This window comes from Pristis pectinata, chromosome 25 (genome assembly GCF_009764475.1).
Source record: "Pristis pectinata isolate sPriPec2 chromosome 25, sPriPec2.1.pri, whole genome shotgun sequence".
NCBI lineage: Eukaryota > Metazoa > Chordata > Chondrichthyes > Rhinopristiformes > Pristidae > Pristis > Pristis pectinata.
In genome coordinates, this window is record NC_067429.1 from 21,044,155 (window position 1) to 21,057,614 (window position 13,460).

The window sequence follows — 13,460 nt, forward strand, 5'->3', positions numbered from 1 at the left end:
ACAAATCAGCAGTGAGGGACTTTAATACCAGGTATTGGCTGCATTCAAACTCACTATGTTGAGACAAAGGGAGCATTCTCAATCCATTGAACCTAAGAGCACACTTCAAAAGGATCGTTTTACCTCATCTGCATCATCTTCCTCTTCACTCTCTTCATCACTGTCCGAACCTGAGGAATCATCAGAATCTGAAGAGTTGGCCTTTTCTTCTTCATCATCGTCATCATCCTCGTCATCATCCTCATCCTCCTCCTCATCAGAATCCTCCGTTTCCTGCAGCAACCATTAGTAGCTCAGAATACGCACATACTTCAAGTTAATCCTTTAAACCTCATGCTGCACATTTTCACACTTTAAAGACCAAGGATCACATGTTTGAAAGCATAATGTTAGTTATTTAGTGGAAAACTCCATGCTCAATGAAGAAATATTTCCAAGTAAATAAGCAAAAAAATTTTTGCTGAGCTGTAAATGTTTCACCAAATCATAAGATGAATTAACACCAATGTTATGATGCCAGGCAAACCTATATCAATTTTACTTCATTAGATAGCATTGCAAAAAGGGAAAGCTGGTTCACTCTGCCCATTTATAGTATAGCCCAGGTATGGAGACACTAACTTATTTCCAGTTAATTCAATGATATGCAGCAACTTAGACATTTTCTTGTCCAATTCAGCAAGCACCACACAAAGTTGAGCCATTAAGAAAGGGGAGCATAATTCTGGAATTGATAACATTTTTGAATCAGTTAATCTAGAGTTGGGAAATGGAGGTTTAAACAAATGATTGAGATGAGTGATTGCCACAATTCAGTTGGGCAGTATCTGTTCAGTGATGTTTCCCAGGGCTTTGTACCAGGTCCCAGCTTTCCAGCACACCAGAAAGTTGGCACTACATTATGCAGCATCAATTGAATAGACAAGATCAGGAAGATATAAAGGAGTTATTGAAGGATTAAATGAGTAGGAAAACAGTGTAATTTGGTGCTCAACAGGTGAAAGTGTGAGATCATTCAAAATGGATTCAAAATGGATTCAAGATGGACTGAGCACTGAAGGAGGAAAGAAATTTAGATGTCTAGGTTAAAGTACCCATAAACCTAATGTATAGATGAAAAAGGTGAAAAAGAAAGGCTAATAAAGGTTGTGTCTTCTACTCAATGGGTTTGGAACTATTTAATTGTGATTGACTTAGGAGAGATCCTCAGAGACTCTATATGAAGTATTCCATTTAGTTCTGATCACAGGACCTTGGGAGGGATAATGCTGGCCTTGCAGCACAAAATGATACCAATACTTAGAGTTAAATTTCAAATGGCATTATAAATAGTTTTTTTAACCACCACCCCCACCCCCCCCCCCGCCTTCTTTAGAAGGCAAGCTGATTGGGGAGGTGGGGCAGTGGTTGTGTTTAATGGAGTTTTTTTTTAATTTTAAAGATATGGTAGATAGAGAGAAGTCAGCTTTCCAATGAGGCCTCAGAAAGAGCGGGCACAACTTTAACATTTCAAACCAGGCTGTTCAGAGCGAAATCAGGAACATTTGCCTGCATAAACATTCAGAATTTTCTCTGCAAAACATTTGACATTTTCAGCATTAAGATTAACTGATTTGTTTTAGTGACGTCAGGCTATGAATCTGAAGGAGGCAAATGGAGCTGAAATAAATGACAATGTAACTAAGTGGTCTAATTAGGTTCGAGAGACAGTTAAGTCAATTTGAAGAGTTTATTCAGTAGCAGCAGAGGACAAATGGATTACATTCAGTGGACAACATAGTTGAGAAGTTTTTCTAACAGTAAACTTGATCTCTCTTTCTGGTGGAGACCAGGTTATTGCTATTCCAATGGGATTATAACCAATTCCATTTTAAGGATCTTGTTAAGCAAACACCAAGGCATCTACTAGAAGCTACTGCATAAACTGGACACATTCTAACTTTAGACATTAACCTATACAACCTGACACCAATGATCTTGCACGTTACTCGTCAACACGAAGCTTATAAATCAATCAGGGTCACAGAGTCAGAGTAATACAACATGGAAACAGGCCCTTGGGCCCAACTCAACCATGCTGACCACCAAATTGGTCCCATTTGTCTGTGTTTGGCCCATACCCCTCTAAGCCTTTCCTGTCCATGTACTTATCCACATGTGTTTTGATTGTTATTGTGTCTGCCTCAACCACTTTCTCTGGCAGCTCATTCCATATAGGCACCACCCTGTGTGAAGTTGTCCCTCAGGTCCCTCAAACATTTCCCCTCTCACCTTAAATCTATGCCCTCTAGTTTTCAACTCCCTTTCCCTGAGAAAGAGACAATGTACATTCATCCCATGTCCCTCATGATTTTTGTTTATATATACACCTCTGCAAGGTCACCCCTCAATCTCCTACATTCCAAGTAGGGAAGTTCTAACCTGCCAACCCCTCTCACTCAGGCCCTCGAGTCCTAGCAGCATGCTCGTAAATCTTGTCTGCGCTCTTTCCAGTTTAAGTGTCTTTCCTATAACAGGGCATCCAAAAGTATACACCATGCTCCAAGAACATTCTCACCAACGTCTTGTACAACTGCAACATAACAGCCTAATTCATATACTCAATGCCAAGAGATGAAAGCCAGTGTGCCAAACATCTTCTTCAACACCCTGTCGACTTGAGACACCGCTTTCAGCAAATTATGTACTTTCACTCCTAGGTCCCTCTATTCTACAACACTCCCCAGAGCCCACCATTCACTGTGCAAGTCCTACCCTGGTTTGACTTAGCAAAGTGCTACACCACAAACTTAACCAAATTGAAAGCCATTTGCCAATCTTCATCCCACTCACCCAGCTGATCAAGTACCCCTGTAATTTTTGGTAACTTTCTTCACTGTCTATACAACCCCTTTTGTTATCATCTGCAAACTTACTAACCATGCCTCATGTGTCCATCTAAATCATTTATAAATAATGAACAAACTGCACTGACCCCTGTGGCACACCACTGGTTACAGGCCTCCAGTCCGAGAAACAACCTTAGACCATCACTCTCTACTTTCTACCATTGAGCCAATTACAGATCCAATTAGCCACCTCTCCCTGGATCCCATGCCATCTAACCTTCCAGACTAGCCTGCCATGTGCGACCTTGTCAAAGGCCTTACTAAAGTCCATTTGGACAACGTCCACTGCCCTACTCTCATCTAATCTCTGTTACCTCTTCAAAAAAAAATCAAAGATTTGTCAAGCACGATTTCCCATGCACAAGCTGTACTGACTGTTCCTAATTAGACCTCATCTATCCAAACACTGATCCTGTGACTCGGATTCCCTCCAGTAACTTACCCACCACTGATGTCACTCACCGGCCTGCAGCTCCCTGGCTCGTCTCTGATGCCCTTCTTAAATAATGGCACAACATTAGCCACCCTTCAGTCTTCCGGAGCTTCACCTGTGACTAAAGATGAAGCAAATATCTCTGCAAGGGGCTCCATAATTTCTTCCCTAGCTTCCCACAAGGTCCGAGGATGCACTCCGTCAGGCTCTGGGGTTTTATCCACCTTAATGTGCTTTCAGGCTGCCAATACCTCCTCCCTTGTAATTCATGTGGTCCAAGACATCGCTCACTTCTTTAGCATCCATCACTTTCTCCACAGTAAAAACTGAGGAGAAGTATTCATTAAAAATCTCACCATCTCCTGTGCCTCCACACATAAACACCCATACTGATCTTTAAGGGGACTTATTCTCTCCCTAGCCACTCTTTTACTCTTAATGTACATGTAGAATCTCTTGGGAATTTTCTTAATCCTTAAGGATTTCCCTTAAAAGGGATATTCTATTTGCTGCTAACATGGGAGTGCACAGCAATACAAGGTATCATGCTGTTTTAGTGGCCTCTCCACACAGTAATCCCCATCCAGGTCTCTATCAACAATAAACTCAGTTCATTTAATACTGATGAACAAGAATGCAGAAAACTGCAAAATACTTAGTACATTTTGCTTACGATAACCCCAATATTCATTATCACAGCTTTACAGAACCTTCAGCTAGTGGAGCAAACAAATCTCAGTTGGCTTTGCAAACAAATCTCATACTTCACAGCTTGGGTTTCCTATCAATATGGTTAGCAATATGCTGTGCTTTATCAAACCCCAATAATAATAACTAGCCCATTATGTAAAGTTAAAACTTTACAGATACTTACACTTGCATTCTGTGCTGGTATTGAGACTTTCATTTTGGGATTTGGACTGGATACTTTTGCAGAACCTTTGCGTTTCTGTCAATGACATTAAAAGTTCAGACATCATTAAAAGAATCAATGATCAGTGTTAATTGATTAGATTGGGGTGAGCAGATGGAAAATAATAACCATAGATACCAATGGAAGCAACGCAAACCCAAGTCTCCATCCTCTCAGTGTTCAGACTTAAAGACTAGGTAGCTCAGCAATTTGTGATTAGAACACGTTACTTCATAGACCACGAATGCTGTGCGTCAGTTCATAAAGACAAGCCAGCAGTAAACGACGACAGGAGAATTTTTCTGTAGCAAATATTTTTTAAAAATTAAAGCATATTAAATAAAGTTTACAAAAATAGTATTGATCACTTACATTTGAAGTGTATTCCTTGTATGCAGCTCTCTCTTGGGGGGATATGCTCTAAGGAAATAAAACAAATGTCCAGAATCAGATATTGCTCCTATCTAGTTCAAAACAAAATGCCTTCTGAAAGCTGCTTTAAAGCCCACAATGCCAGACTCTGCTTTAAGGTGCATCTGCATTCCCTTATATATCAGATAATGAGAATTAGCAAGTCCAGCCAGAAACCACCTGATTATTGATTACATTTTACAAGGCAGAGTAAAGGAGGAGGAGCAGTCAAAACTATTCCTGTTTCTGTTTAATTATTGAAGTTCATTTCAACAAAATTTGTTTTTCCTATTTCTGCAGCCCCAAGTCTATGGAAGTCAGAGTAAAAACATTAGAAAGTTCAGTTGATGGAAACAACACTTGAAAAAGGTGGTGTCTTAGCCAGAGGCACATAGAGCCCAACTGGATCAGTGATTCTTCTTTACAATGACATAGGTGCCAACCGTCAGCATTAAGTTTGCAGATAACATTTAGCGTGCAGTAGGTAATGGGCAATGCCATTGAGGTTTTACACACAGACTTCTCTCCCCCCAGTTGGCTATAGGTGGCCAATCAAGCAGTGTAAAATACTCCATGTTACAGAATGTAAATATACAAGGGCACAAATAAATTTTGGAAGTTGAAGGATGACCATGAAGGGAAGCAACTAAAGCAAACAAAATGTTGTCCCTGAACTAGAATAGTAGAGTTCTCTCACACAACATGGCTGACTTTGGTCAGCATTCCTCAAAAGGTTAATGCATACTCTGGAAAGAATGCAGAAAACAGTGAAAATGGTCACCTAGTGAATAACAACGCAAGAAAGTGGCTGAGGTACAAATACCGAGGTATCAGCACCAGAGGCCAAGGGATCCAAGGAAGCTTGGCTGTGTGGATTAGGAATTGGCTTGCATGTAGAAAGCAGAGGGTTGTGGTGGAAGGAGTGCCCTCGGATTGGAAGGCAGTGACTAGTGGTGTCCCGCAGGGATCGGTTCTGGGACCTCTACTTTTTGTGATATTTATAGATGACTTAGATGAGGGGGTGGAGGGCTGGGTTAGTAAGTTTGCAGACGACACTAAGATAGGCGATGTTGTGGATAGTGTGGAGGGCTGTCGGAGCTTACAGAGGGATATTGATAGGATGCAGAGCTGGGCTGACAAGTGGCAGATGGAGTTCAATCCGGAGAAGTGTGAGGTGGTACACTTTGGAAGGACAAACTCCAGGGCAGAGTACTGGGTGAGTGGCAAGGTACTTGGCAGTGTGGAGGAGCAGAGGGATCTGGGGGTTCATATTCACAGTTCATTTAAAGTTGCCTCACAGGTGGAAAGAGCAGTTAAGAAGGCCAATGGGATGTTGGCTTTCATAAGTCGCGGGATTGAGTTTAAGAGCCGCGAGGTGACGATGCAGCTTTACAAAACTCTAGTTAGGCCACACTTAGAGTACTGTGTTCAGTTCTGGTCGCCTCATTATAGGAAGGATGTGGAGGCGTTGGAGAGGGTGCAGAGGAGATTTACCAGGATGTTGCCTGGATTGGAGAGTATTGAATATGAGGAGAGGCTTAAGGTGCTAGGGCTTTATTCACTGGAAAGGGATGAGGATGAGAGGAGACATTATAGAGGTATATAAAATATTGAGAGGAATAGATAGACAGTCAGCGCCTCCTTCCCAGGGCACCACTGCTCAAGACGAGAGGTCATGGCTTTAAGGTTATGGGTGGGAGGTTCAGGGGAGAGGTCAGAGGGAGGTTTTTCCACCCAGAGAGTGGTTGGTGCATGGAATGCACTGCCTGGGGTGGTGGTGGAGGCAGATACATTGAACAGGTTCAAGAGCTTGTTGGATAGGCACATGGAGGAATGTGAGATAGAGGGATACGCGGGAGGAAGGGGTTAGGTAGTGTGAGGGTGGTCTGATGGACGGCACAACATGGTGGGCCGAAGGGCCTGTTTTGTGCTGTATGGTTCTATGGTTCTATTCTATGGTTCAAATGGCAGGGATAAAAGGTGAAAGAATATTGCTGGGCTAAAGCCAAATGAAGACTCACCATGCTGAGAAAAATGAGAGCCAAATTCACATTCAATACTTTTCAAATATGGGAAAATACCACTGATCACTTAACAGCATTCAAAACTGAAACTCTCACGAGTGTAAAACGTCAATGCCCTAACAAAGAAGCATCTCTTCATTCTTTCACCTGATCTCTGCCATTTGATGGTGGTGACATCTCAGCAAGGTTGTCCCTTGACCAGTTTGTCATGTTGTTGTTCACTAGGTGACCATCTTCACCGTTTACTGCATCCTTTCCAAAGTACGCATTAACCTTCCAAGAATATGGAGCAAAGTCAGCCATACTGTGAGAGGGGGAAACCAGTGTTTTCTCCCCTCCAAGCTTGATATAACAACCAGCTACACTCAGATCTGTTCAGAGGCCTAGCCGTTGACTACGAATCTGATATGGCAAAATGTATTCAAACATGCCAACTACTGTTCAGTTGCAGACTAGGAAGTCTTGCTACCTTAAGCCAGGCTTCCAGATTGATTTTGTATTGACATTGTTGTTCTTCCGCCATTTTCTTGTAACGATCCTTTTGAGCCTGAGAAACTTTCCGCCATCTTTTCCCAATCTCCACCATCCGATCTTTGAGATTCAGATGGTTCAGTTCACCGCCTGTAAGTAGCTCCTGGGAAAATTTCTGGTAACCATTCCTGAAACACGAAAAATTCCATATATTAAAATTCCTCAGCCTTTAAGTAACAAAATAAATTAAAGATGAACACAGGATTAATTTTAATTTAGAAAAGTATTAATGGGTCCTCAAACACTGGGAGCAGCAACACACACTATAAAGCTCAGAGTGTGCACATATAACAGCCCTTTTGCAATTTTTTGATCCTTTAAATTTTTAGAAAATGAAATGGGGATTGCCAAAGTTTCACAGGTCTTGCCCAAATGGATGCAGGGAAACAAATGATCAACTTGCATCAGAACTACGATCCCCTCTATAATAATAACCAGTCTTCCTTTAGCTTCATCCTTCATTGCCAATCACAGTCCTCAGTATGTCACTTTCTCACTATTCCACTCGCCATCTACTGCTCTCAACTCATCAGGGCAATGAGAACCAAAACATTTAATTTAGACTGTGGTGGAGATAAAGTGTGTGCACATTTAAGTGCTGGACAGATACCAGAGGGTTAAAACTGCTTCTCAGCGACTGTCATAATGAATGGCAGGTACTTACATTGGTGGCTTTTTTGGTTCCCCCTCAAATTTTATTTTCTTGTTCACGTTTGTTGCTGGTGTTCGTATTTCACTTAGTTCTTTCTGAAACAAGAGAATGTGTGCAAAACAGATTTCAATAATAAAATTACGACACTTATGAAGTGAAAAGCAGAAAAAGCAGAACATGTTGTCCTTTTCATCTTTAGGCCTTTGTTCATGAAGATTTTCTCTTGCTTCACCACAATATCTTGGTATAGCAAAAGATAATGGTAGGATACATTGTTCTTCACCTCAGCTACTTTAGGCAGGTGGAAAAGGACAGGAAATATGGGCCAAGTATTTCTGCTCTTGGTAGTGAACTAACGATTTAGGGAATGTATATCTGAATACTGAGCAAGAACAGAAATGGAGGCAATTCCTCTTGCAGCTAAATTTTTGTTCTAATTGCTTCTCCAACTAAACATTCTTTCTGTGCACACTGAGAAAGCGGATCAATAGTCTTGCATTTCCTGGAGAGACCAATCCTGTTGTCAGCTAACACTGGACAGCTAAAGATTTCATCTGCACTAAACAGTTATGTGGATGGTGGAACTGCTATGATGCTTATGAATGCACGGCATTAAAACTCCCTATCCTCTTCAATAGGTTAGTCTTAATCCCAACTACGCTGACACTTAGTGGCATGCAAAAGTTTGGGCACCCCTGGTCAAAATTTGTTACTGTGAATAGCTAAGCGAATAAAAGATGACCTGATTTCCAAAAGGCATAAAGTTAAAGATGACATTTCTTTAATATTTTAAGATTACTTTTATTTCCATCCTTTACAGTTTCAAAATAACAAAAAAGGAGAAGGGCCCGAAGCAAAAGTTTGGGCACCCTGCATGGTCAGTACTTAGTAACACCCCCTTTGGCAAGTATCACAGCTTGCAAACACTTTCTGTAGCCAGCTAAGAGTCTTTCAATTCTTGTTTGGGGGATTTTTGCCCATTCTTCCTTGCAAAAGGCTTCTAAGTTCTGTGAGATCCTTGGGCCGTCTTGCATGCACTGCTCTTTTGAGGTCTATCCACAGATGATGTTTAGGTCAGGGGACTGTGAGGGCCATGGTAAAACCTTCAGCTTGTGCCTCTTGAGGTAGTCCATTGTGGATTTTGAGGTGCGTTTAGAATCATTACCCTGTTGTAGAAGCCATCCTCTTTTCATCTTCAGCTTTTTGTTTTAATAACAGTGTGATGCTTGCTTCCAGAACTTGCTAGTATTTAATTGAATTCGTTCTTCCCTCTACCAGTGAAATGTTCCCCGTGCCACTGGCTGCAACACAAGCCCAAAGCATGATCGATCCACCCCGTGCTTAACAGTTGGAGAGGTGTTCTTTTCATGAAATTCTGTACCCATTTTTCTCCAAACATACCTTCGCTCATTGCGGCCAAAAAGTTCTATTTTAACTTCATCAGTCCACAGGACTTGTTCACAAAACGCATTAGGCTTGTTTAGATGTACCTTTGCAAACTTCTGATGCTGAATTTTGTGGTGAGGACGCAGGAAAGTTTGGAGAAACAAAGGGTGCAGAATTTCATGAAAAGAACACCTCTCCAACAGTTAAGCACGGGGTGGATCGATCATTCTTTGGGCTTGTGTTGCAGCCAGTGGCATGGGAAACACTTCACTGGTAGAGGGAAGAACGAATTCAATTAAATACCAGCAAATTCTGGAAGCAAACATCACACTGTTAAAAAGCTGAAGATGAAAAGAGGATGACTTCTACAACAGGATAACTATTCTGAACACACCTCAAAATCCACAATGGACTACCTCAAGAGGCACAAGCTGAAGGTTTTGCCATGGCCCTCACAGTCCCACGACCTAAACATCATCGAAATCTGTGGATAGACCTCAAAAGAGCAGTGCATGCAAGACGGCCCAAGAATCTCACAGAACTAGAAGCCTTTTGCAAGAAAGAATGGGCGAAAATCCCCCAAACAAGAATCGAAAGACTCTTAGCTGGTTACAGAAAGCGTTTACAAGCTGTGATACTTGCCAAAGGGGGTGTTATTAAGTACTGACCATGCAGGGTGCCCAAACTTTTGCTTTGGGCCCTTTTCCTTTTTTGTTAGTTTGAAACTGTAAAAGATGGAAATAAAAAAATAACCTTGCTTAAAATATTAAAGAAATGTGTCATCTTTAACTTTATGCCGTTTGGAAATCAGGTCATCTTTTACTCACTTAGCTATTCACAGTAACAGAGATTTTGACCAGGGGTGCCCAAACTTCTGCATGCCACCGTATATAATAAAGTGGTTGCCAAATCAATTGCACTCCCTAATAAAATAAAACATCATGGGTTCTGCTGATGCCACTTTTTTGTTAAAATATGGAGTGAAGAAAATTGAAGATATAAATCAGAATATGTGCAATATTCACTCCAATGAGAAAGAGGTTGCTCTTCTACATTTGGACATTTTGGTGTAACTGATGGCCATTACCATTTCAGATGCAATTCACATCGTCATGGGCTGATCTCACTCACTAGGCCACATATTTAACACCACCAACAATGAACCATCTGCATGGTAATCACACTTCCACTTCATTTGATTTGCAGGTCTGCAATCTTAAATTTTCCAGACTGATAAATTATAAAAACTCAAACACCCGGGGATTGACATCTCTGGTGGCCAGCAAAGTTCACGAGGAGGCCACATCTCCATTTTCCTGAGGTCACTGAGTCAAGCATTAAGTTTCACTGACATTAATTATTCTGATGAACAGCAAGAATAAGACTAAAGGCAAGATTATTGGCAATTCAGTCAAATGAAAAGTTTCTTCAAAGAAACTTTTCCATGTCTGGCAACAATTGGTTCTCCAACAAAAGCAAAATTACCACGCACTTATGTCCCTAAGATCTTGGTCCAGTGGTCACATTGTTACTGATGGCTTCGTTAACTGACAAAGGACTGTTGCTTGTGATGAACCAAATGACAACAGCGCTGGATTGGGAGGAAGGCGTAGTGATGATTTATGAATGAACCCAATCTGAATTGTGATACCTTCCCATTACTATACTTTGCCACTGGCTTATGAAATATAGCCAGTGATATACAGAGAGAGACAGTGATCAACATGAAAGAAAACATGACATTAGGCCTGATTGGACAGAAAATAGAAATGGTATATTGGTCAGTGCTATAAGCACTACAATATAAATGACAATCCTTCCCATTGATCCCTTACCTAGTTGGCCTCCCTCAGTCCTTTAGGTCACTTTGAAGGACTTTGTACAGGCATTTTCTACACATTCTATCAGAATTTTTCTTTTAGTGCCATGCACCTTCCAGTGGTGCCAACTACTTACTTATTGAATCAATAACTATTGCAAAGCACAACAAATGCAAATATGTTATGTTGATGGCACAGCTGAAGTGCTTTCCAATCTCCCCCATAGACAATGCTCAAAAGTTTGTCATCAATTCTGTATATATAGTACAGAATTGACAAAATTGCAAGACCACTCTGATGTATTAAAGCAGTTACTACCAACTGAAGTATCATTGCAATAAACTCAGAAACAACTATGGCAGATGGATACTTGCTATATTTACATAGCTTTGCAAAATTACATCTCCAGGCCCCAGCTGTAGTACTACGTACGTGGCCATCCCATGTCCAATGACTGGGCCAAGGCAAAATGGTGTTGAGAGTTGATGCCCACATGGAATTGGATTGAGATTGGTCAGAATGGTTTCAGAAGACACTTGGCACTCAAAGTGTTGCATTTTTCATCCTACAATCAAATGCTGCTTTTGCACAATACTTCTGAGACACCAAGATATTGCCAGACCACTCTGATGCAGCAAACCAGGGTTACTACCAACTGAAGTATCATTGCAATAAACCCAGAAACAAGTACGGCAGATGGATACTTGCTATGAAGCAGCTGTTCAAAGAGCAGCAAGTAGTTCATTTTCTAACTCAGTCAAGAGCCAGTTGCTTTGGTATCAAACTTGCTTTAAGAGGAACAGAGAGGAGTGTACCTCATATCGCTTTTGATCCTCAGCCGCCTTTTTAATCCACATTAATTTCTCCTTTTTCTCCATTGCACTCCAAGTTGCCTCCATCGCTTTTACAGCCTTAGTGCGATCATTCTAAAAAAAAAACAAAAAAAACACACCATGAAGGCCAGCATCTTTGCAACGTCAAGATATGGCCCAGATCACAATCAGTCTGACAGCATGCGCTACCAAATGCGTGGGCATTGCTTCAAAAAACCTCCATTCTCAGGGAGTACAGAATAGACAAATCCCAAAAGAATTTTGGGCATAACTGGTGTGTTGATTAAGAAACGAGGGTGAAATAGTGACCCTCAAGAGCAATGCTGAAGTTGAACAGGATTACATGTACTGTGCAAAGTGCAATGAAGGCAGCATTATGGATTGCATAGACAGTAAACAGATTGCACACATCACCAAGATGTTGTGGGATCAAGCATGTCACACAACTGGGTTCTGGTATGCAGAATGAAGAAAAATGACTTTTAAATGTTAGGCCAAAGTCTTCTAGACTGATTCATCCTGAAATTGTTTTGAAGAAAAAGTGCTCAAGAAACTGTCACATCTTAAAGTGGTCACAAATGTAAAAGAGCATCTGATAGACCAATGGGTTTTTTCGATGCTGAGCATTTCCTCACAACTCAGAAATCTTTTAAGTGCACCAGTTGGTGCAAATCAGAATTTTCTGGAAGGATTTTTAAACCCAGAATCAAAGTCAAGAAGCAGACAAAAACATGGGTGCCAGTAAACAAATCAATCCATATAGTGATCAAGGAAAGATGAGCGCTTCAAGTTCAAGCTCTTTAAAACAGCAATAAAAATCTTTGAAAAGTGGAATATTATTGCTAGATGAATCTGGTTGGAGGAAAAATACTTGGTGTGTGATCAGGAATGCAAGCCTGAAAGCCCACAGACTCTCAATTCTACCTCTCACATTTACAAGGAAAACAAATTGGCATTATCAGTACCACTCAAAGTTGAGAGAATGTGTTTTGGGACCAATTTTGCCCTTCAGAAAAGCAAACTAATTTATTACTTGTAACAGTAGTGACTACTTCATGCTGAAATCCACAAAGTGTTGATTTAGAGTAGATCTGTGTAAATATGGAAGGAACCCTTGGAGGAAAACTCATTCTGTATGCATTTTAGAATGAGATTTGCATAACTAGGGATAACACTTAACTAGAATCAACAGAAATACAAAAAAGATACCAAAATAGTGACAGGATGAATGAGTCACATCTCAAATTAAAAAGACTCCGGTGGAAATTGCCAGTCAGATAATCTTCAGGAGAGGAAATTCAATTAAGTCCTCAAGAGAGTGTCACAAACCCTGAGCCTTTGAAAGCACCACATACACAACAGCTTGGTTCAACTCAAAGCTGGAAACAAATTAATTCTTTAATTCAAAAGCCAAGGCAGACATTAACAAGTAACATGTGTTACATATGCCAGTAAGATAATACAAGCTCCATTCCAGCATAGTCAAATTCAGGATTTAGACAGTGAAAATGGCTCCATTAGCAATTCAAGCAACAAAGAACTAGCAATGGAAAACTGAAATACAACTTT

At 40.8% G+C, this 13,460-nt stretch overlaps 1 protein-coding gene across 10 annotated transcripts in view; it reads right to left on the reverse strand.

Annotated features, from left to right (window-relative positions):
• Positions 1-13,460, reverse strand: part of ubtf (upstream binding transcription factor) — a 52,340-nt gene that overhangs the window by 3,251 nt on the left and 35,629 nt on the right. For 4 of the 10 annotated variants that reach the window (XM_052038513.1, XM_052038509.1, XM_052038511.1 and 1 more), the window contains 7 exons: positions 11,874-11,984; positions 7,865-7,947; positions 7,139-7,328; positions 4,607-4,654; positions 4,196-4,270; positions 3,351-3,442; positions 124-273 (listed from right to left, as the gene is read on the reverse strand). In XM_052038513.1, coding sequence (XP_051894473.1) covers positions 124-273; positions 3,351-3,442; positions 4,196-4,270; positions 4,607-4,654; positions 7,139-7,328; positions 7,865-7,947; positions 11,874-11,984 — 749 coding nt within the window. The remainder of the gene's footprint in view (positions 1-123; positions 274-3,350; positions 3,443-4,195; positions 4,271-4,606; positions 4,655-7,138; positions 7,329-7,864; positions 7,948-11,873; positions 11,985-13,460) is intronic. The other 6 variants (XM_052038516.1, XM_052038514.1, XM_052038515.1 and 3 more) reach the window with 3 other exon arrangements.